The sequence below is a fragment of the Zeugodacus cucurbitae genome, chromosome 6 (assembly GCF_028554725.1).
Source record: "Zeugodacus cucurbitae isolate PBARC_wt_2022May chromosome 6, idZeuCucr1.2, whole genome shotgun sequence".
In the NCBI taxonomy this organism is placed as follows: Eukaryota; Metazoa; Arthropoda; class Insecta; order Diptera; family Tephritidae; genus Zeugodacus; species Zeugodacus cucurbitae.
This window is the reverse complement of record NC_071671.1, coordinates 13,037,240-13,062,951: the sequence shown is the minus strand read 5'-3', so window position 1 is coordinate 13,062,951 and position 25,712 is coordinate 13,037,240. Positions and strand designations below refer to the sequence as shown.

The 25,712-nt window shown below is 33.3% G+C and overlaps 1 protein-coding gene across 11 annotated transcripts in view; it reads left to right on the top strand.

The window, feature by feature from the left end:
• LOC105215127 (probable serine/threonine-protein kinase fhkD) overlaps window positions 1–25,712 on the top strand; it is a 125,932-nt gene that overhangs the window by 9,537 nt on the left and 90,683 nt on the right. For 4 of the 11 annotated variants that reach the window (XM_054232866.1, XM_054232873.1, XM_054232875.1 and 1 more), the window contains exon 2: window positions 23,475–24,312. In XM_054232866.1, coding sequence (XP_054088841.1) covers window positions 24,279–24,312 — 34 coding nt within the window. In that variant the 5' untranslated portion in view covers window positions 23,475–24,278. Of the gene's footprint in view, window positions 1–20,043; window positions 20,848–22,797; window positions 22,860–23,474; window positions 24,313–25,712 lie in introns of those variants that run through there. The other 7 variants (XM_054232868.1, XM_054232865.1, XM_054232874.1 and 4 more) reach the window with 6 other exon arrangements.

Genomic DNA, 25,712 nt, shown 5'->3' with positions numbered 1-25,712 from the left:
TCAGTGTGAGATTAGAACAACATGTTGAAGAGAGTTTGGAGAATTAAAAGAAGTAATAAAAATTATTTAAGAAATATGTGAAGTAATAAAATAAAATGTTTTAGATTTAATTAAATTGAAGGAAACAAAGTAATCTTTGTAATGAGCTTTCTATTTCACTTGTTTATCCACCCTATGAAAGTGATTATATCCCATATATATTCTGTCAAATAAGTACCTGGAAATTCTCATTTTAAATTTTTCTGCTGAGAATATTTCAAAAATTTGTTTTCGCAGGTTGGCACAACTTTCAATTTTTATTGCTATGTGTCATTTAGTTTGTTTACGGCGTCATTAGGAACAAGCCAACCTTATGTGTGCGTTGCGATTTTTACTATGGATAAAAATATTGAACAAAGAGTTTGTGTTAAATTTTGTGTTTCAAACAAAATTTCTTGTGCCAAAAAAAATATTTGGTGATTCAACCATGTCGAAAACTTAGGTTTACAATTGGTAAAAGTCCAAAGAGGGGCGAGTAGAAGTGAACGATTTGCCACGTTCAGGACGGCAAGGAAATGGTGCTTGTCATCGTCATTATAGTTTGCGAAAGATAGCCCAAATAATGGACATGTCTCATGAGGCCGCTCGCCATATTTTGGTTGATGTTTTGGGTATGCGAAAAGTCGCAGCGTGATTGGTGACAAAAGATCTGCATTTTCTTCAAAAGGTGAATCGCACAAAGCGATCATTGTGAACGAGTTTTTGAACAAAAATTCAATAAATATCATCGACTACCACCGTACTCTCCAAATATGACCTCGTGTGACTTTTTCCTGTTTCCAAAACTCAAATTACCACTTCGTGGAACCCGTTCTGAGAGCATTGAAGGCATCAAAACTAATTCGCAACGAGAACTGAAGAACATCCCGGAATATAGCTTTAAAAAGTGTTTCGATGATTGGATTGTTCGTTAGAAGAAGTGTTTTGCCTCAGAAGGGGCCTATTTTGAAGGGGATATAATAAATTTAGATGATTGATAAGATGGTTGTGTTTTTTTTTTTTCAAATTTCCGGGTACTCATTTGACAGAATGTAGTTTAGTTCTGTTTCTGATATATGTATATGAAAATGCCTCGCACAAAATTCTGACTCTTATTGATTAACTATCAAACCAAGATAGAGAAGATTATGACCACCCTAAAATGCCGAGATCTTTTTTGATCGGTTAGTGGTTTCAACAATAAGGCAAACTATATAAAGAGGTTTAGTGTACCATATGAATTGTTATATACCTGCATTCATATTTTCATACATATCTGGGTAAGTTTTTAAGGTCTTTATATTGTATATTGTCTGCAATTAATATTTAAAATGTTTCTATTTTTTTCCCAAAATTCTAATACATCCGAAAAGCCGTCACATTAAACGCCTCATATGCTAAGCATCACGAAAATTACAAAATTCTGAAAAATTCCCAGGCATGTCACGCAATTATTTGCCATATCTATGCACAGCTACGTGATTAATTCACATAAATAATCCGAAAATTTCGCCGCGAGAAATTCATTGATACAAATGGATACATTATTTCGCATTTATTTATTTTCGCAACGCTGCATACTTGGCCTTTTAAAGCGTTATATTTCGGAAAGGAAAGAAAAAAGAATGGCGAAAAACAAGAAAATATTTGCAAAAATGCAAATGTCAATAAAAATCTTGAAAATTTGCCAACATTTGCATGTGGAAAAACGGGCTTTCTAAAGTTTTTCATGAATTTTCGCATATTTTCCGAACGCAAATATTCAAACGCTCACATATAAAATTACACAAAAAAAATTATATTTGCATAAAGCATTTGTGTTTGTTGCTCTATTATTTATATAATTTCGGGTTTCAGCGCCGCACTTTTAGCCCGTCAAAAATTGCGTTCTTGTGAATTGATTTGGCGCGTCGCAAATATTTTCCTGCGCTATTCACCGATGACGTCGTTACGTGGCACCACCTTTTACATAAAGCGAGTAAATAAAATTCGAAAAAAATCGTACATAATTGAAAATTGTACAACAAATATGAAATTTGTATTTCCGCTTGGCTATACGCTGCGCCATTTTGTTGGCCACACAAAACACTTTTTGTGTAATTATTTTGACGATTTGCAGGTGATTTCATTTATACTTTTTTCAATTTACTCATGGGTTCTGGCAGGTGCGCTTTTAGTTGTGCATTGTAATATATTTTATAATTTTCTTTTTGTTGGGTGACTCACTTTTGTAGCATTTTTGTGCGAAATTAAATATTGATGAGTTTTGAAAATATTTCAACTATTTTGCTTGTTACGGCGGAATTTTAAAAATACAATTTATAAGTCATTTCATTTGAAGCTTTTCCGATGAAATGAAATCATATACATATGCCTACGCGCTTTAAATAACATTTGGACATTACTATTTCTATTTTAGAGAATATTGACAGTATTTTCTTACACTTAAACCATTTTGTGCGAGTCCACAACAGCGTATAGGAAGTTTTTCCCATCCGCACTTGGTACTAATTAGCACTAATTACGTTTTATCCACTTTATTTTCCCAACGCAGGTGAGGCGTCACAATCCCTCTGCAACCATTCTTTTCCATTCAATACTTGCCGTGCTGGAGTTTCTACAGTCATTCATTCTACAAGTCATATCCGACTATATAGTCGATATTTATTTCTCCGAACTCTGAACAATTGTTGTCATCATAAAGCTGTATAACTCTTGATTCCAACTTAATTGACATCTTTTTCTCAAATACTCCAAACATCATGTTATCTCTGCCTGCGCGTCTACCCTATACGTTAAGTCATCGTTAATCTTCATATTTCTTTAGAAAAAACGATTGGTTAAAAGTTATATACAGACGCCAATACATATTATTTAAAATCCCATTACTTGGCTTAACAATTCATCGTGGAAGAAATCCCTTCTTAATTGGCCCTGATGTTTACTGAGTTTGTCACCAAATCCTGTTGATATGGAATATATCATTATTATATATCTTCAGAGAGCGCTTTTCCCCAGTTGCATTTCCAAGCTGACCTGAGTTTTGTGACATGATCCTGTAGAGGCTGTATAATGCCGTAAAGTCTAAAACTTGGACTCACTTTACTTTACTTCACTTGAATATTTATTGTCCGGATTTCGGAAATGACTTATATGGTAGCCCTTGTTGTAGTAGTTACATGAAAGATAGAAACCTTGCACTGCTATATTTTTCGAGATATGGCCGAACTTATTGTTGAGCCGATTAAGAGAAAATGTATACTAACGAAGACAAAACATATATGAACTATATCTACGTCGTCCAATAAAACATACAGCTCATCATTCCATCGTCTGCGGTATTCGCCGTCGCCAATGTTCTAAGGACCATAAATCTTCCGCAAAACCTTTCTCTCGAAAACTCCTAGTGCCGTCTCATCGGATGTTGACATCGTCCACGCTTCTGCACCACTAAGTAGGACGGGAATGATGTGGGACTTGAGTCTCATCTAATGCGATATTAAAATATGGCGTATTAGGGATACTCTAGGATACCTTTTTGCTCTTTCTTGCTCAAGGCATATAGTTTGGATCTTTCCTCACGTAATTTAGGTTGGATCGTACAAATTTTGGGCAAATGAAATCTGACCCTGTTTTAAGAACCCTATTAGATCTGTAATGGGTTCTACATCCGCTGTTGATACCTCTGGAAATATTACGAGTATGAGCAAAAGTTTCATGATTTAAGTACGCCAGGCTAATTCCTTCGAAATTTGTACGAAATTCAGACCCCCTGAAAGATAAAAAAATATTAAGAAGTGAAGTGTTTAAAAAGATAAAGGTGACCAGTTCGATGCTTTACGAAATGTGAAGACTTTGAGTCAGGAATACCTTGATAAAATTCCTATAACTACTATTCTTATACATATTTGTTTTCTGCCAATAGCATTATATATTGATTTTTGTACTACATGTAGTCATTTCATATGAGGAGAGCTCAGAATAAAAATGTATTTGGACACATGTCCATATTCTACAGAGAAGAATGGGTAGTTTTTAAAATCAATACAATTAATAAATTAATTTTAGTTTATTTTAACCGCGACCCTTCGCTTATAAACCTTTTACATCTGTACTACTGTTATAAAGAGGAAAGATTTGTATGTATGTTTTTTTTGAATAAACTCAAAAACTTCTGTGCCAATTTAATAAATTCTTTCACCATTGGAAAGCTAGATTCACCCCGAGTAACATAGGCTATATTTATTGCTAGATCTCAACTTTCTGGAAATAGTTCCCAAGTGAGGGTATCAAAAAGGCTCCGTGATGGAGTATCTTAATCTGAAACTGAAAATCGTCTTGCAAGATATTCTCTTCGCATCGCAATCTCGTGCCAGAGAGTCGAGTAACGAGTGCTCGCAGCTGCTTGCAGAACAAAATTTCAAAACCTCCCATGTACGCCCTTGAGAGTCGAATACGGAGCGTGTGCAACGGCTTGAAGAACAAAATATTAAAAATATACAAGCTCACTCTAGAACGTCGAACTCTGAGCGTTCCCAACGCATTCATAATCAGAGAGAAATACAACGGACACCAAAGACTGTAGGTCGTATAAGTGTGTAAAAACTTATAACTTTTGGAATGTTTCTTTAAACCCGTGCGAAGTCGGAGTGGTCTGCTAGTACCGATTTGAAAAATTCTTTCACCGTTGGAAAGCTATACTATCCCTGAGTGACATAGGCTATATTTAGTTTGAAAAAAAAATTGGGTTCCTTACCAAAACTCCGATAATGTAAAAAAAAATACCAAAAAACTTTCTTTAATAGAATGCTGCGAAAACGATTGCAGATATAACAAAGTGATGTACTACAATTTTGTAGAACTTATCATTACCGCTACATCATATCTCTAGCTATTATAGTTTTGTCACAATAAACGATTTTATATAAAAAAATGTATTGAAATACCACTACTTGAAAAGGCTCTTTATTTGTACCTTAGTATTAATCCTTATCATTCCCGTCCTGCTTTACGGTGCAGAAGCTTGGACGATGTCAACATCAGATGAGACGACACTAGGAGTTTTCGAGAGGAAAATTTTGCGCAAGATTTATGGTCCTCAGAACATTGGCAACGGCGAATACCGCAGACGATGGAACGATGAGCTGTACGAGTTATACGACGACATTGACATAGTTCAGCGAATAAAAAGACAGCGGCTACGCTGGCTAGGTCATGTTGTCCGAATGGACGAAAACACTCCAGCCCAGAAAGTGTTCGATGCAGTACCCGCCGGAGGAAGCCGAGGAAGGGGAAGGCCTCCACTCCGTTGGAGGGACCAGGTGGAGAGCGACCTGGTTACACTTGGGATCTCCAACTGGCGCCGAACTGCGAAGGAGAGAGACAGGTGGCGCACTATCGTCGATTCGGCTATAACCGGCTAAACGGTTGCAACGCCAATCACACACACATTAATCCTTATCGAAATTAATGATTTATTATTTAAGATCGCTTCAAAACCTTTATATAACTTTTTGAATTATTAGATTCTGATATTCCATTCAAAAGATATCACGAGTTAAAAATTTTGAAAAATGTACGCTCGGCGGCTAACTATGCGTTGTAGAGTTGTGGGCGTCACTAGGTCACGGAGGTACTGGAGGGGGGTTAAGATCAGCTTGGTCGGCTCCTTACTGAATGGTCGTGAGCGGAATTAAAAAAATTGTCGCTTGATAATAATATAATATAAAAATGAATTGCTGTTCGTTTGTGCCGCAAAAAAACGAGAACGGCCAAACCGATCTGGCTAATTTTAGTCTTGAAATATTCGTGGAAAGCCAGAAAAAGATTAAAAGTGAGTAAATATGGAAAAATTGCGAGGAAGCTAATAATATGAGAAAAGACAAGAAAAATATAAAGAGAGAAAAAAAAAATAATATTTTGAAGGTTATCATTGTTGCTTTGTTAAAATATTTTTGTTATTGTTCAACTGTATAAGGTTGTGTCGATAGCCCAAAACAAGTTGTAACAAATAAGGAAAGGCGAAGTTCGGATCCAACCGAATATTTCATACTATCGCAATTTATTGATGTAATTTTATTAAAATAGATAGACAATTTGACCTATATATTTGGCAAGTCCAATAGAAAATCATCATATATAGTATATGAGGGCTGATGTAATTCCCGAACCAATTTCACTCATTTTCGCCACCGAGTTTAACGGGAATAGGGGCAACTTGGCACCTGTTAGTAGGCAAAAAAACGGCACATTCGGCCTTGAAATTACTCCTAAATTGCAAATGAACGAAACACCAGTCGGCAAAATCGCCAAAAAATAGCGCTTTAACGAAGATTTTCCAAATATTCAAGAAGTCGCTGGAGGTACTGCACAGGACTTTAAAAGATCTTGATTGTCGATGAACGTTTTTGGTGGAGCCAGGATTCTGTTAGCAGGTGATTTACGCCCGACTCTTCCAATTATTCCTGGATCAACTGTTACTGACGGGCTAATCGCATGCCTAAAATCATTTAATTTGTGGCGACACATAAAGAATCGCCAATTAAAAACTAACATATGAGTGTTTTTGCAACAATATCAAATTGCGATTGTAGAAGCAGTCGGCAGTAGACACCTCGATGGATTAATAGCATTTCCAACTGATTTTTGTCACTTCATTGACTCGAAAGAGAAGTTTTCCTGACATGAAACCTCGATATGATAACCATAAATGACTGATTGAATGACCTATGTTGGTGGTAAAAAACAAGGATATCGGTGATCTTAATGCGACAATTTAGAATTTCGGTCCAGGGTAGTTGACACAGCTACAAACCAGGATGACGTAGTCAATTATCCCAAACTATTTAAAATTGCCTGTACTATATCCACTCACTTTGCAATTAAAAGTAGTGTGAGTTGTCATCATGCTGCGTAACATAAATCAACCTCGAGTAATCAATATCGTCGCCGAAGCCAAGGTTGGACCAACTTAATTTAATGTATACCTTAGCCACAAAAACGTGTGGCCGGGTCTGCTAGAAGTAAATAAAGAGCAAATAAAAAAAAAAAAGTTTAACAATTCTGAAGATTACCATTTTCTTGACACCATAAAGCTGAAATACACTCGTTTATTAACTGACCGATTCGAAAGTGTGAAAATTTTAGAAACACTTGCAATAAGAATTGCACAAACAAAAAGGGAGGAAATGTGCAATTGAGTGCAATTTACGCGCACTTGCACTGACAAAAACAGCAACAAAAAACAAGTTACAAACAACCATTTACACACACTGCGCACTGGGTCTCACTCTCTCCTCCCCTCTTTCACACGGCAAAGCGCTCACACATCAATGCACACGCTGTGTTGGTGCATTTTACGAGTACTACATTGCATTCGGTGCCACAAGGTGTGAGCGTGTATGCAAAACATGCAACAAACAGACAGTCGAAACGTCGCACGGTTGCAATTGGCGTATGCACTAAATCGTCCGGTAAACAAATGTGTTATATAAAGCAACAACAACAATAAGCCAGTTTATTGTAAAACAACAATGAGTGTAGAGTATGTAGAGAGGGGAGTGCAATGGTTTTGTGTTGCAAGTTAGTAGCGGTGAAAAGTTTTCGGCTAAGCTATGCAAAGAATTTTCCAGGTGATTGATTCCTTTGCGTTCTTGTGCACTTCTGAGTGGCGTTAAATGCGCAAAGATACCGTGAAATCCATGAGCAAACAGATACTATACAATAGATGTGTATTTGTTACTCATTTACATATACCTCACACACCACACCTGACTTCCATCGCAGCGCTCAGTTTAAAGCGAAAGGGTTAGTTAAAGATGGTTTGAACAAAAGTACTTTCAAGGCTTCAGAATAAGGTATCAAGTTTCGGAGTGTTTTTTCCAATAACTCCATATTAAATACTATGCTCTCTGAACTGTTTTACTACTAAGATAAGCCTCTTTAACTTTCGGAATCAGTTAAAAGTTAATAATAACTTTTCAGCGATAAGAATGGAAATATTTTGATACGAAAGCTTTCCGAAGCCTCCAGAAATATAAAAAAAAAATAACTTTTTTTAACTTGAATTGTCAAAATTACTAGTAATTGTCCAGTTACGACTTCCGGTAGCTTTTAAACAATAAATTATTTTTCGGAGTCACTCCGAATAACTCCGAATTTATTTAAAGAACAATAAGTCATTCAAATAGGCTTTAAAAATGTGTTTCATAGTTAATAGCAGTAACTTTTGAAGGATTAAAGGGAAATGTTTTAATATGAAAGCTTTCCGAAGACACCAAGAGTTTAAAAAGCTTTATTTATATCAACTCATAATGTCAAAATTGTTTGTAATTAAAAAGTAACGACTTCCGATGGCTTTTAAGTATGAAATATTTTTTAGGAGTCACTCCGAATAACTCCGAATTTATTTAAACAGCAATAAGTCAATAAAATAGGTTTAGAAAATCTGTTTCAAAGTTAATAACAGTAATTTTAAATGTGTTTCATAGTTAATAGCAGTAACTTTTGAGGGATTAAAGAGAAATGTTTTAATATGAAAGCTTTTCGAAGCCACCAGAAGTATGAAAAAAGCTTTTTTGTATCAATTTATAATGTAAAAATCGTTTGTAATTAACAAGTAACGACTTCCGGTAACTTTTAACCATGCAATATTTTTTCGGAGTCACTCCGCAAAACTCCGAAGAATTTCGTGGAAGCCAAAAAAATTATACTAAGAATATTTAGAAAGTTAATAAAAGTTAATTCAAATCGACAGATGTTAACATCGATATTTCCTATCCATCAATCTAGCTCAACTTATTTAGGCAATTGTTTAATATATTATAATCTTTAAAATAAAATAATTCGAACCAAAAACTACTAACATTTTTCTTTATCACTATTTATTAACACCTCTCGCTTTGGCACACAAAATCCTTTTCGGAAACAAACGACATTTTTATTGTTGCAACAATGCAACATTGTATGCAGTCCGAACTGTGAACACTGCACTTACCCGACGATTTATTGTTTGCAAACATGTTTTTCGATGCATTTCTGCCAGCTTGCACCTATTCAAATCTCACCAACACTTCAATAAGCCATCCTGTCCAATGGCTTCCTCCAACGGTTGCACTATAAAAAGAACAGCAAGCAATGGAAAAGCGAAAGGAGTGACTTTGCAAATGTGCTGCAAATAAATTCGTTATTGAGTTGTCGTATTGCAGTCAAACATGTCAAGCTTACGAAAAAACATTATGCGAGATAAGGTAGATTGACAAAAAATAAGGGGTGAAGAAAGTATGAAACACGGGAGTATGAAAAAAGTAAATAGCAGAAAGTGCTCAGCAAGAGCAATGAATTTAAATATGTAAATGTTGTAAAAATGAACACTGGTTTTACACTACGAATTATTTATGATATTGAAAAAAGTTTGTCTTTTGTAGAATTCATAGCTTTTTCACATTTCAGCCCTTTTTGTGAATTTACCTCGAAGAAGATAAATGGAAAGCGTTATTCAAGTTTTTGTACATAATAAAGTGAGAATGGTTTTTACGTGCTGAAAGTTGGAACTATTTCATCGGCGTCGTTTTCATAGTTTTTGTTTCGCTTTTGCGTACTATTTTCGCGGAACATTTTTATTAAAATTGAAAATATTTTAGTTATTCCATTGAGGTGTAGGACATATTTTGCACAAAGTATTAAAATTCGGAGTTATACAAAGTATTCGCATTAAATTTTCATATTTCTGACAAATTTTCAATTTAATTGGAGCAAATTTAAAAATTCGGTGTTACTCCGAAAATTCGGAGTTGAGAAAAATCATCCATTCGGAATTATACAAAGTACTCACATTGACTCTTCATATTTCTAACAAATTTTAAATTTAGTTGCAGCAAATAGCAAAATTCGGAGTTACTCCGAAAATTCGGAGTTGACAAAAATCGTTTAATAAGTTCAGTAGTGACTTTTTTTAACAATCAAAACAAATTTCTGGTTTCAATTGTTAAACCCACGTTCATGTCAATACTTTAAAGCCCAGCAGCAGTTCAAATTTAATACATACAAGAATTTCCGAAACTTTTAAACTCATAACATAATAAGCAAACTTCAAATGCAACACCTCATAAAGCCATTTGTTAAACGAAAATAGCACTCAAGTTCAACCACCTATTCAGCGGATCCATCCCACTTATTCATGCGCTCCGCTAATATTTTCTAAGCTCTCATGCGGAAAAACATACACCAAGTGTCAAGGGGCACAATGTTTGTGTGTAAAGTAAAGTTGAAAATACATTTTTTGCGCTTTGCAGCACCACGCCTGAACCACAACAATTCATCCATTGGGGAAAATAGGCATCACATTTTGATTTTTCACACGCATTTACGCCTTCGCTCGCTCGCACGCTCGCTCATTGAAATGTTCGCTACTTTTTGTGCGCATATTTTTTCGCACTTTCATTTTTCGTATTTTTCAGAATTAATAAATATGAATGCCGCTAGCTCCCCAAAGCAACATTTCGTGTAAGATTAATGGCGTATGCTGTTGTTGTTATTGTTGTAGTTGTTGGCATGCAGATTTAAAATTTCTGACGAAGGTTATGTAAATACATATTTTGCTACTTTTTTAGCATTTTCACTTTTTGCGCTCGCCATTCGCATGAAGTGGCAAATAAATAAACGAAAAAGTGATACAAAAACGAAAAAAAGGTCGGGGCGCAAAACTGTTGCGGGGCGTGATTTTTTCGCAGGATTAAATAAAATAATTATTTGTTGATGGGTTTGGCTTAAAGCTAAATTAATTAAAAGCTTGTATGGAATTTTCGGAAAGTTTTAAATACAAAATGCTTTCATATTTTTAATGGAGCGGATTTAATATTTGGTATGTGGTAGTGGAAATGATTTGACAGTATTGCATTTTTCATGCGTAGAGTTTAAATTATGTACTTCGTGCAAAATGTAAAACAACCTAAAATATATTTCGGCTTCATTTCCCGAATATATAACTCACTCTGACCTAATATTCAAACCTAAACCGATATTGGAAAATGTTCAGTTAAGTTACCATAGCATTTCTTTGAGCTAGATTATAACGACCCCTCAAAACCATTTAATCTCATAACTCTACTTCCATATTCCAGTTCTCATGACTTATCCAATTGATTCGGGAAAATATGTGAAAATATTAGAACATGAATAGCAAAGTCATCTTTATTTTTATTCTAATTCCTATATAGTTTCAAACTTCAGAAAAGTACTATGGGGTAATGTAGACAATGGACAGACCAAAAAACTTCTTATTCTGAGCAAAAGAGAACTAAGCTGTATCACAGGTGTGATCACGGGACACTTACCCCTTAGAGGCCACCTGCAGAGTAGTGATGAGCGATATTTCACAACCGGTGATTTTTTCATTGTGATTGAAAAATCGCAATATAGCAACTACGATCAATCAGTAATTTACAATCGCAATTGCAGTTCAGCAATTTGAGTTCGATCACAGTAGCTTTTGAGAAATTCAGTGCTTTTGTTCGATCACAGTACATATAGGAGTTCAGTAATTCTAATTCGATCACTGTAGAAATAGCAATTCGAAAAGTAACAATCATTGTACAGTACCAATATCAGTTCGAAAGTAGTAATCAGTGTTCAGATCACAGTAGCAATTTTAGTTATGATTTTGATAATTTTGGGTACGGTGATTACAAAAGCAACTAAAATTTTGGATATTGTTAAAATTAATAAAAATGTAAATGTGAAAATAAGAAATGGAGTACAAATTCTCATAAATTCGATAATTTTTTTGTGATTTAAAAATAGCAATATCGCTCATCACTACTGAAGAGACTTGGTATAGTGGAATCTGCGGAATGCAGGGCGTGCGCGGAGGATGACTAGACGCCAGAGCATTATCTTTGCGAATGCCCAGCTGTCAGTCGGTTAAGAAGAGACACCTTCCACGGCTCCCAATACTCTAACCTAAGAGAAATTGGGCAGCTGGAATGGAAAAAACTTAGAAGTTTTGTCAAATCGACCGAGCTGTTTAGGTGACGCTTATCATAGTACTTCTGAGAAGCACAATGGGCCTAATGATGTCCTAAGTGCGGCCACGCGCGGTCAGCCTCACTTTACCTCCCTTTTCAACCCATCAACCATATAGTTTCTAAAGGATATAACTGTTTTAAAGATTTCCTATCTTTAGAATAGGTTCCAAAATTTCTCCATCTATAAAGTTGATGTAAAAAGGGCGAATTGAGCTTTTAAAATTGTATAACTTTCATGCAAACATATAGTCGTACTCAGTTCCATCAGCTTAAAACTAATAATAAAATCACTGATCTCTCTATTATTCCTGAGACTCAAGTAATTTAACGAATTGAGACCACTAAGTCATAAAGGGTATGTTCATGTTTTGCAGCATGAATATTTTTATAACTCTTCAGAAATTTTCGGAGTCCCGCTTAGTGTACCAGTATAGAATTTCTCCTACAAAAACTATACTAACCCTTGCAGTATAACTTATTTGTTATGAAAGGCCTCTTTCAAGTATTTGGTAGTATTTCGTATTACGTATTTGTCTTTGCTGAATACCGATTTCTTAAATATTATTAGTAAAAGCACACCACATATTTCAAAGTATTTTATTCAGCGCTATTCGAGTTAAAACACACTGTATAACAAAATTTTGCAATTTCGGAGTTTTTCGGGGTAACTCTGAATTTATTTTTTACAGTATCTAAGTAATTTAAACTTCCGAACCACTGCAGTATTTTTCAAGCGGAGGTGTTTGCTGTTGGGAAAGCCGCAGAGCTAGCCCTCAATACAGCAGCCGGCTAAGCCAAAGTCAATACATAGACAGTCAAGCAGCAATCAAGGCAACAAGCTTGGTTTGCATTTCGACCAAAAAAAAGTGTTTTGGATACCAGAATGGCAGTGGAGAGAGTTGCTAGGAACACATGTCTTCACTTCCACAGGGTGCCAGGACATAAAGGCATTGAAGGCAACCAGATTGTGGACGAAATTGTCAAGAATGGTGTAAAACTGTCTTCCGGAAACGCGACCAACAAACCCATGCACTGTCTGTCCAATGATCTGGACAGGGGCGTGAAAAGAATAATCCTAAAACGTTGGACAAATATACCGGGGTGTAAAACCGCTAAAGCCATGTGTAAAACCGTAGACCAGAAGTACACCAAACTCATTCTGTCACTCGATACAAGGGACTGTAGGAGTTTGGTGGGAATACTCACAGGTCACTGTCTGGTGGCGGCACATGCCTACAAAATGGGACTTACAGATCGAGATTGTATGATTGACTGTAGGAAATGTCAATAGCAAGGTGCAATAGAAACAATGAAGCATCTTATGTGCACCTGCCCTGCATTGTCAAGGCAACGACTTCGCTACTTGGGGGCCTCACATTATGAGAACCTGGAAGAGGTATCGAAAGTGAAGCCACAAATGCTTTTAAAATTCGCGTCAAGCCCAGCATCCTAAAGGATGACTACTCCTCGTGGACAACGTGACGGCACTCCATCTGGTATCGCAAAGGACCTAAATAGGCGTGTGTGGCGTATTGGCCTACCAGTATAACCTAACCTAATTAATTTATTACGCTTAAAAACAACAAAAATAAAATACGTTATAGCTGTCATCATAGTATTGGTATATAATAAAATATATTTAAGTTTCGGAGTAATTCGGAGTAACTCCGAATTTATTTATGCACTAAGTACCAATTATACTAAGCTAAAAATCAGAAAATAAATTTTCTATATTTGAAAATATTGATAGGAATTCAAATTTCGTTGATTTCTTAAATTAAATTTAAATTTGTAAAGATCATTAAACTCATAATCATAAAATAGCCAGCCCATTTGAAGTACCTTGTAATATCATAAATGTCTGAGAAGAATCGTACATTTAGTATTTATGAATATAGTGACTTCGTCTTACTCTAAAGAGCATACAATTTTACATACTTAAATAAATATGTAACAAAGTACAGTGTACGACCGTACCGCTACTGTGATCCCATTCCCGTTATCTGGCACCAAACTCCAACTGATGATTAATATAAATTTCTAATCAAATTTGTTGCTTATCAGCTAATTGAAGGTAATAAAACGGCCTACAGATATATGAGTATATATGTATATGTACTTACATACATATATTTAAACGATTAATGAGTGGTGATGATAAGTCAGATATACATACCACAGGTAAACGCGCTCAAGTGCCATATAAATATATTTATATATATGTATATGTACATATAGAAAAGTATATTTATAATTCTGAGTAATTAGTGCGATAAGTGAAACGTCATTATCTGAGCGGCGCGATGGCAAGAGGTGGACGGCTACGCATACGTATGGAAGCAGGTGAAAATATTTTAATTGAGTGGGAGATCGCTGTGTCGAATGCCATTCATCTATATATTATATTTGAGTATAATGAGTGAGTAATTGCCAATCATCATTTCGGTATGCGCGTCCACCTGCTTTTTCTCCTTTTCGCCGAGCCCACACTAACAGGTATTGGAACTCGTAGTGGGTTGTGTATGCGTTATCTTTGCTTGTAAGCATTTATCTTTTGCGTTATGTCTGATATAAAAACGTATGTGTGTCGACATGTGCCGTTGATTATTGCCTTTTGCTTCTAATTTTGAAATTCATTGGAAAATGTCATTAGATTATTTATATAGCATTATTTGTTTCATTTATCAGTATTTTTGCTGCTACTTCCACTGTTTCTTCTTGATTTTATGCTTCTTATCAGCACTTGATTTCACATTTGTAAATTATTATTGCGGTTTTTCAAATTTGTATGAAATTATATTGCATTAATTTAAACAGGTCGTGGAAAGTTTCGGATAAAATTTGTACTTGTAATATTGTAATATTCCACATATTAACTTTACCTAGTTCAGCCAATCTTTGGTTCTCTTTAACAAGTGCTCGAAAAAATCTTAATGTTATTGCCTCGGAAAGGTTTTATAAAAATTGTTTTCGTTACTATATACCCAACTTGGATTCTATTGATTAAAAGCGATGACTACTGCTGGGATAGAAAGAACTGAACCATAAGATTATATTGATTTGAATATAAAGATGAATAATATTCTATAATGATTTGATTGAGTATTTTCAAATAAATCTTAGTTAGAGACTAGTCGTAGAATATCCACTATTGTCCAATATAACAACAAGTCCACAATGTCAACTACATATGATATCTAACCACCACTTAAAATACGGTTAAAGTAGTGGTTAATGAATATGAAATGAAAAAAATACATTTAGCCGACAAATTTTTTTTACCACCTTATTGAATATATGTGTTAGTGTATATAAACAGATCTAGAAAAACATTATGATCCTGCATTGAGCTGAGTCCATATTTTAAATAGCCCACATACATATGTATAAGTTATTGATAACTTAACAAATACCCTAGCCTACAATATGGTGAAAACTAACTCTCCTCAAGTCATTTATTGAACAAAAATTAGAAAGTGATTCTGATCTATTTTTGGTTTTCTTAAATTATATATAACACTTCCTCGTTCCCTTTCTCTTTGATCTTTTTCAAATCATAGCAGACACTGAAAATTTAATCAACGATTCTATCATTAACAAGTAAGGAAGGGCTAAGTTCGGGTGTAACCGAACATTTTATACTCTCCCAATTTTATAAAGATAACACAAGTCGACCCATATATTTGGTATAAAGTTCAATAGAATAATATATAGAATATGGGAACTGAGGTAATTCCTAAACCGATTTCACTCGTTTTCACCACCAAGATACAGTGTATCGAAGACTATACGCTCAACTAATTTAATATTACTTATAATTAGGTATATGGGATCTGGGGGAAGTTATGACCCGATTTTTTACCATTTCAGGTACAGAGAGAAACTGTTTCAGAGGGAATGAATTACATTAAAATATCTGAGGGATTTACCTATATTTTCGGTGAAAAATTAACCTTAGGCACTGAGTTCTTCATGTTCGATATCAGGGCCCTTGAAAAGTCATGGTCCGATTTTGACAATTATTCCACAAGTGATGTCACAGCTCTAATATAGTATTTGTGTAAAGTTTTATTCCGCTAGCTTCATTGGTTCCTTATGAATACATTATAAAGTGAACGAATCAGATAGAATTCAAAATTGAGTTATACGGGGAGTAGACGTAGTTGTGAACCGATTTCGAACATATTCCACATTCCGTGTCATCAGAGTGTCAAGAAAGTGTTATATACCGAATTTCATTGAAATCGGTCGAATAGTTCTTGAGATATGGTTTTTGACCCATAAGTGGGCGACGTCACGTCCATTTTCCATTTTGTAAAAAACTCTCAGTGCAGCTTCCTTCTGCTATTTCTTATGTAAAATTTGGTGTTTCTGACGTTTTTCGTTAGGGAGTTAACCCACTTTTAGTAATTTTCAACCTAACCTTTGTATGGGAGGTGGGCGTGGTTATTATCCGATTTCTTTCATTTTTGGACTGTATAAGGAAATGGCTAAAAGAAACGACTGCAGAAAGTTTGGTTTACATAACTTTATTAATTTACGAGTTATATACAAAAAACCTATTTGGGGGTGGGGTTAGGCCCACCTTTCCAAAAAAATTACATCCAAATTTGGCCCTCCCTAATGGGATCCTATGTTCCAAATTTCATTTCCATAACTTTATTTATGGCATAGTTGTGACACTGTATAGGTTTTCGGTTTCCACCATTTTGTGGGCGTGGCAGTGGACTGATTTTGCCCATTTTCGAAAGCAACCTCCTCAGAGTGCCAAGGAACATGTGTTCCAAGTTTCGTTAAGATATCTTAATTTTTGCTCAAGTTATCGCTTGCACGGACAGACGGACAGACGGACAGACGGACAGACGGACAGACGGACGGACAGACATCCGGATTTCAAATCTATTCGACATCCTGATCATTTATGTATATATAACCCCATATCTAACTCTTATATTTCTTGGTGACACAAACAACCGTTATGTGAACAAAACTATTATACTCTGTGCAACAGGTTGCGAGAGTATAAAAAGTACCACTCAAACTTTGTTGTTCATGTAAATTTGAGACAAATCTAATGAAATTATTAATTTCAAACATGGTCAGAAGAATATAAAAGATCAAGTAGTCACTTCGTTTGGTATTATAGCTCATAGAACGAGGCCTTAATATTTATCATTTAGTTAGACCAAAAACGTGAAATATCGAAATATCGGAAAACATGCAAAAGTTGTAGCAAAAGATGAGGTGACTCTGAAGACTTGATAACTATTGGACAGACAATACTACTTAATTTATTTAAGAATGAGTTGTATTTGTTAAGCATAAAGTCAGTTCGAGACTCGAACAACGAACGAGAAAACGATATCATATCATATTATAGCTGCAAACTCAGCAATCTGCAAAAAATCTTATAGAGCATATGTATATTTCAAGCACCATCAGCGTTTAGTTGATCAAATCTGTTTAATATATTTCTAGTTTGTAACATATTATATTTTCTCAAACAAAAGCTAGATCCGACGATTAAACATGTTTATGAAATTGATGTTGCGACTCCCTATTGATTACTTACTGTGCTCACAACACAATATAGTTATACTTTGAGAATGTTTGATCTAATCATATGAATTTAATTTTATTGGAATTTCTTAGAAACATTATGAACTATTTAACTTTGAAACAATGGCCAGGGAAATTTTGTAATTTTGTAATGAAGTTGGACGAATTCTGGCTCAATCTGTTGTAACTGCATTCGAAATTTCTATCTTCACACACCCAACCAATAAAGCTTGTTCAATTGAACTCGTATCTGTGGTTTAACTATGTTATTTAAAAGTGCTCCCAGCGTCTTAGTCTTAACCTTAAAGGCAATAGTTATCTATGAGATCTATGGGAAATATCTCCCATCCGTCTTTTTGTCTTTTGAATCTTGCGGATATGTATAAAGAGCTACAGAGCTCGTATCTGACAATAATATACATCTTTGAAAGGTCTTGACATAACCTACAAAACGAGCTATGCATGATTAGTTTGGATATTGCGTTCAACAGTTATAGACGTGTAAACATGGAGTTCGCTAACGCCGACATTCGCGCTATTTTAAAGTTTTCCTCGTTAAAGGCAAATCCGCTAGAGAAACGTTCCGTGGGACTAATGATGTTTTGGGGGATGGTACTCTATCACATCGAACTAAGGAGGAATGGTTTCGACGATTCCGAACATGGATAAGACAGCCGGCGGAAGACCTATGACGACGAATCAGTATCAAATCATAGAAAACATCGAGTTAGACTGGCATGAGACATCTCGTGACATCGCCCAGGAGATGCGAGTTAGTCACAAAACCATTATAAACCATCTGCAGAAGGCTGGATACACAAAAAAGCTTGATGTTTGGGTGCCGCATAATTTGACACAAAAAAACCTTCTGGACCGAATCAACGCCTGCGATATGCTGTTGAAACGGAACGAACTCGACCCATTTTAGAAGCGGATGGTGACTGGCGAAGAAAAATTAATCACATTCGACAATATCAAGCTAAAACGGTCGTGATCGAAGGCCGGTGAATCGTCCCTGACAGTAGCCAAGCCGGGATTGATGGCCAGGAAGGTTTTGCTGTGCGTTTGGTGAGATTGAGGGAATCATCTACCATGAGCTGTTTCCATATGGCCAGACACATAATTCTACCATCTACTGCGAACAACTGGACCGCTTGAAGCAGGTGATCGACCAGAAGCTTCTGGAATGGTATAGTATTCCACCAGGACAAAACCAGACCACACACTTCGTTGATGACTCGTCAGAAGCTATGGGAGCTCAGATGGGGGGTTTGGCCCTTAGTGGTGTGAAGTTGAACTCAAAAGAGTTCAAGGGTTGTGAAAAGTGGCTTCCGAGTTCTTTGCAAATAATGTTGCGATCTAGATGGAAACAGATTATCGAATGAAACGGCGCATATTTGAACTAACACTTTCTATAAAACATTGAATAAAGCGCAAAAAAGCGGAAAGGAGATATTTGCCAACCAAATCGAGCCGGCTATATGAACCTCAGTTGTTTAACTTTGTTCTTTGAAAGTGCTCACAGCGTCTTGGTTTTTATCTTAAAGATTATAATATTATAAAATAATATATATATAGAGATTTCGTAGTATAAATAGTTGAAGCTGTAAACGTACACTAAAGTGACAAAAAATATCCTTAATATAATATATTTTTTGATAAAACGGCAATGAAATGAAAACCATTTATTATATTATTTCTTTTTATGAAATTTGTCGCTATCGGAGATATGAATAATACCATCTAATAAATAATTTATAATATGGCTTTTAAGACCTCTTGTAGTGAAAGATTTTTTTTTTTTAAACAGTGGTGATACCCTTAACAGTTAAAAATCGTAGAGGCTAAGATTCCAGTTATGGTAGAAAACAAGTAATGGTAACTTTCAACCGTTTGGTCATTAAGCCCGAGTTAAAGATTTCAGTCTTCACTACCAAACATCCTGCTTTAAACAAATGATGTACCAAAATTTTATAAAGGAGAGTAACCACAATGCAAAGTTTATCCCACCAAAATTCTGATTCTGAACTACAACCCTTTCAAAAAACAACCAAAACAAACAACCAAAGAATTGCAAAATATTTTCTGTTTATTCTTTAAAAAACGCTTGCTTTTTATGACTTTTGTTCTCAATTGCAACACAATCAATTTTTGTATAGAAAATCCACATATTGAAATCTATTATATACAAAACTATTGGTTCAACTCAGCATGCTTCACGCTGCAATAGCTCATTTCCCTGCACAAAAACATTGAAAAAACACGCCTAAATACATCAAAACACACCTATTTTGATATATTTCCGAAGCGCGCAGACTACTGTATGTGTGCGTGTGTTTGTGTGCGCCGCCATCATCCACATTACTCGTAAGAAATCAAACAAATTGTGATGCCTGCTCACATGTGCTGACGCTTTGTCTAACCGTTTTTTGTATATTTTTAGCGCTAACGCGAGCTGCTTTCCGCCACCATCAACAGACCAGGCGGTTGGTTGGAAGGCCGCACGGGCAACAACAAACATTTAAACCAACAACCTAGCGCAATCATGTGTCGTTGGCCGTGGCTAAGATGACTAGGCGCACAGCAAAGCACAGCAAGCAACTGCCAAAAGTGGCAGTCAACAGCACACCAAACAGCCAACGCGATGACGCGCTGTGAAAACTCGAAAATAAGCGCAAAGAAAAACACACAACAGCAACAACAATGACAACAATAACATTAGGTGGCAATCGTGTGCGCCAGCAACAAACAACAAAGCAAAGAAAGCGGCAGTTGAGTGGAGACACAGCAGACAGGTGGGGAGAGTGGGTGCTAGCCGCCGCGAGCGTGTGTGATTCAATTTAGGAGTAATGCTGCCGGCGCTGCTGTGGCAGTCGCGTACTAAAAGCGCTCAGCGCTCATCGCTCAGTGTTCGTTGCTCAGCTGTTGGCCAGCACGCCACTCGCTCACTCACTCCCAACGCCGAAATAGCACACAAAGCACGCTATTTGCGCCGAAGCTAGCCAGCCACAGAACTGGCGCGGACACTAAACAAAGAAAAGCACGCGATAAACGGGTGAAAATCAAATTCGTACTACAATATATTCTTTGTGTTTAATTTTTGCGAAGAAGTGCTAATTTTTCTAGGCGCGTTCGTACCGAGTGGCAGCTGATGAAGTAATTTATTGGGAAATTGCGTTTTTTCTATGAAGTTTGGAGCAAGTAAATTGCATTTGGAGGAGTTCTAAACACACAAATGTGGTGCAGTGTAAATAAATAGTGAAATGGGGAAAAAATGCATATGCGTTCTATAAATACCGATACTCTTTAGTATACAATACACATGGCACAAATGTTTTAATGAAAAGAAAAATAATCCGAAGTGAAATAATTTGAAATTTTAAGTGATTTGTGATTCGGAGTGAAATTAATAAAAATAAATATTAAATAAATAATTGAAACTGTAGAGTTAATAATATTTCTTTAAAAAATTGTGATTAATATGTGTATATATCGTATGTATACGAAATAGTTATTAAAACGTCAAAAAAATAAATAAAATCGAAAAATACCAAAAATTAAAAAACAAACGTAAAAATACCAAAATAATAGTGATATACAAAGCAATTTTTGAAATAAAATAAAATAAAATAAAATAAATAACATAAAATAAGATAAAATAAAATCAAATAAAATAAAATAAAATATTATAAAAAATAAAATAAAATAAAAAATAAAATAAAATAAAATAAAATAAAATAAAACAAAATAAAATAAAATAAAATAAAGTAAAATAAAGTAAAATAAAATATTATAAAATAAAATAAAATAAAATAAAATAAAGTAAAATAAAAAATAAAATAAAATAAAATAAAAAATAAAATAAATAAAAATAAAATAAAAAATAAAATAAAATAAAATAAAATAAAGTAAAATAAAAAATAAAATAAAATAAAATAAAAAATAAAATAAATAAAAATAAAATAAAAAATAAAATAAAATAAAATAAAATAAAGTAAAATAAAAAATAAAATAAAATAAAATAAAAAATAAAATAAATAAAAGTAAAATAAAAAATAAAATAAAATAAAATAAAATAAAATAAAATAAAATAAAAAATAAAATAAAATAAAATAAAATAAAATAATATAAAATAAAATAAAATAAAATATAATAAAATAAAATAAAATAAAATCAAATCAAATAAAATAAAATAAAATAATATAAAATAAAATAAAATAAAATAAAATAAAATAAAATAAAATAAAATAAAATAAAATAAAATAAAATAAAATAAAATAAAATAAAAAATAAAATAAAATAAAAAATAAAATAAGTAAAAATAAAATAAAATAAAATAAAATAAAATAAAATAAAATAAAATAAAATAAAATAAAATAAAATAAAATAAAATAAAATAAAATAAAATATAATAAAATAAAATTAAATTAAATTAAATTAAATTAAATTAAATTAAATTAAATTAAATTAAATTAAATTAAATAAATTAAATTAAATTAAATTAAATAAATAAAAATATTATTATTTAATTGAATTATTTACTAATACATTAATTGAAAATGTGAGTTATATAAAAATAAAAATAAGCAAATATTATAGTAAATTAAAAAAAAATTATATTTCGAGTGAAATGTGAATTGGTTATTATAAAGGGATATTAAAAGCGAAATTTCTAAAAACCAAAAAGGAAATAAATATCAAATTAAAAAAAATAATAATTTAATTAAAATAGAGACAATTCAAATTTGAAAAAATATATTTCGAGTGAAATGTGAATTTAATAAAAATTTGTAAAAACTTCTGGTTTTTTTTTTTAATTTGTAAAATAGTTAATAAATTTCGTATTTAATTAAAAAATAATTTATGGCATATAATGATTAGCAAGTTAGTTAATTCAGAAAAATTTCCGAAATATTTTAAAAGACTCAAAAGTGTTCCGAATCAGCAAATTGTTATGTAGTGGTATTTATCGCAATAAATATAAATTTCATGAATTTTTAACTTCATTTTATCTTTTTCGGAGTCACACACAAAAGCGCATGCAACAAATATACTGATTTCTAAAATAATAATTTTCATATAAACATGTATGTTTAGGCATTAAGTGGTGAAATATAAATTAAATATTATTGAACTATTACTAAAAGTATGTAACTTAAAAATGTTTGCAGGCAAATTCCATCAAGTTATTTGACCTATATAAAACACTCCGAATTTTCGGAATAACTTTTTCTACTCTAAGTGAAATTATTTGAACAAGTTAAGTGCGCTAAATGGTTCATTTAGACTGTATTCCGCTAGAATTTAAAAAAAAAAATTATCAATCTCGAAAGTTACATCTGTGTTTTGAAGTTTTCGGAGTATTACGATTATACCACAAAATTTTTTTATTAGTAAAGCACTTGAAAATAATAAAAAAAAATTGTAAAATTAGATTTAAAATTGTTGAAAGATATATTTAAATATAATTTACAATAATATTCTATTAAAATGTATATTAATGAATTAATTAAATTAAAATAAAATAATTAAATAAATAATTATTACTGCTAGGGCATCCAAAAAAGCTTTCCTCGACTTTATAAATCAACAAGAAATAATTTAAAATTTATTATATTTTATAAAATCCACAAACCACTTCTGCATTACAAGATGTGATAATAAAAGTGTATTAAAAGTTCCAATTCTATTTACAAAATTTAAATATTGCCAAAAATAAAGTTCCAATAATTTATTATTTAAAAAATTAAAAACATACACAAAACATAAATAATAATTTGAAGTAAAAAAAAATAAAAAAAAAATATTTTTCCTTTAAAAATTCAAATGCGCCAAAAAATTATTTTTACTCAATTCTTCCTCTTACAATTTCAGTTTAATGCCGCAGTCAATTTTCGCAGTGTGAAAGATAAATTTATTAATTAAGCAAACACACAGCGGGATATACAAAAATAAGCCGTGCAAAAAAATATCTGTGTGAATATATTAATTAAAAACATTTTATTTTAAAAAGCCAAAAAAAAAAAAACAAATAACAAACAACAACAACACAATATACGATACTATATCAATTCAACAACGCAATTCCTTCTGCGTCAAAGCACCAACAATCAATACAACACACAATCGAGCATTCTACCTGACGCCGCCATACCGCTGACAGCACACACAACTACCACAAGCACACACATACAAACACAAATAAGTATCTACATATACAAGATAACAACCCGAGAGGTGTGCTGCGCTGCACTAATTTTAAAATAAATACAAAGCAAAAATAAATCATAATACAAAGAAAAAAGAGTGTAGAAAAACAACAACAAAACGACCTTCAACACAATAGATATTGAAGACAACTAAATAAAAGTGTGAATAGCGAAATTTAATTCGATTTGCTTTGATTATAGCACACTCGTCAAACGCAAGAAAACAAATCGAAATTTGCGAAAGTGCTGCGCGGCAGGTGTGAGAAGTGATAAGCAAGTGGTCGTTTAATACAACAACAGCAATCAGCACATTAAACTCACCACTCTCCGAACACCAAGACACCCTACAAGCACTGGAAGTGCAAGATCCTGTTATTAAAAGAGTTCTTTTGTTGTAAGCGTTCGCAGATAAGCCATCAAAATAGGTACCCGCTTGCGTGATAATAATCCCGACAAAGACAACAACAACATGATATATATAGATGACTCCGAACCGGAAGGTGGTAAGTGCATTTGCAACAGAAATAGTTATCTTAGACATATTTATAAGTACCGTAATACAGCTCTAGTGTATTGTTGTCAACTCTGTAGAGATCTTGTGTCTCTTCAAGTATATGCTATTTCAAGTTATCTATGGAATTGTTGTTAAACTTTTTATTGAACTGATAATTCTTTCTCGAGAACTTCCCCATGGTTTTCTTTGTTCTTTTCGAGAAATCGCTTTTACTTGTATTTCAATAATATTTTATCAGTTCAACTGCTAGATAGATTTAAAATAAAAAGAAAATTATTCGTGAGAGTATTTTATGGAGTGGGAATGGGAAAAAAAGAGATGGATGAAAGTATAATAAACTTTTTTGTAAGAGCCGTAGATTTCAGGTTCAATCTAATATTGACTTTTAGATAAGTATATGGATATAGTATACAGCAACTTCACACAAAGGCCCCCTTTTATTTTTCACCTTTGGTTATTATTATAAAATTTGGAATACTATCAGTTTTATTGCCTAGTAGATCAGTGTTGCAGCATATATCACATTTTGTCAAACAAAATTAATTGCTAATTGCTTCCTTTGCAAACGGCATCGATACCAATTATGATTGGTCGATACTTGAATCAATGATATACTCTTACTTTTTCGGAAATGCCAAAAATTAAATTGTAAATGTTTAAAAATAAACAATTTTATGATAAGATATACTTAGGGAACCAATTATAATAATTTCGGAGTAAGTCCGAATTTTCGGAGTCATAGTAATAATTGTTAGTCGATGACGTATACATTAAAAACAGTTATAAAATTTTAGGAGTAACTCCGAATTTTCGGAGTTCACAAAATTACAGCAAATGTTGTTTATATACAACTTGACATGAAATTCTCATACTGTACTATACAGTGGAACTTCTATAACTCGAAGATCTCCATAACTCGTACTTTTGAATTAGCAACAGAAATCAAGTTTCATACAAAACTCCTTCCATAAATCGAATTTTTCAACCAGGGCATAATACAAAATTTTAAATTTTACTACCGAGGCAGAATTTTAAAAGAGTTCCTAAATATATGGATGGAAAATATGATATTATAATACATTTATAGATTACATAAATCATGTAAAAAAGGCATGGGATACAGGCGTCAAGAGCCAAAAAATAGCTTTGCTTCCGCCGTTTTCCAATAGATGTCTCTAGGGTCAAGCACTGGTCGATAAAATCGATTAAATCGTTTTATATCGATCTTGGACATTTGTGTCAACATTAACCCAACAAAATATTTGTAGAGATCTGTTTGCATCACAATCTTATTCTCAACTGAAAATGTCACATTTTCACCAATTTCTCGACATTTGCGGGAAATTTTGCTTTTCTTTTTTAATTCCAAGATAAGTGTGGCTGAGGATC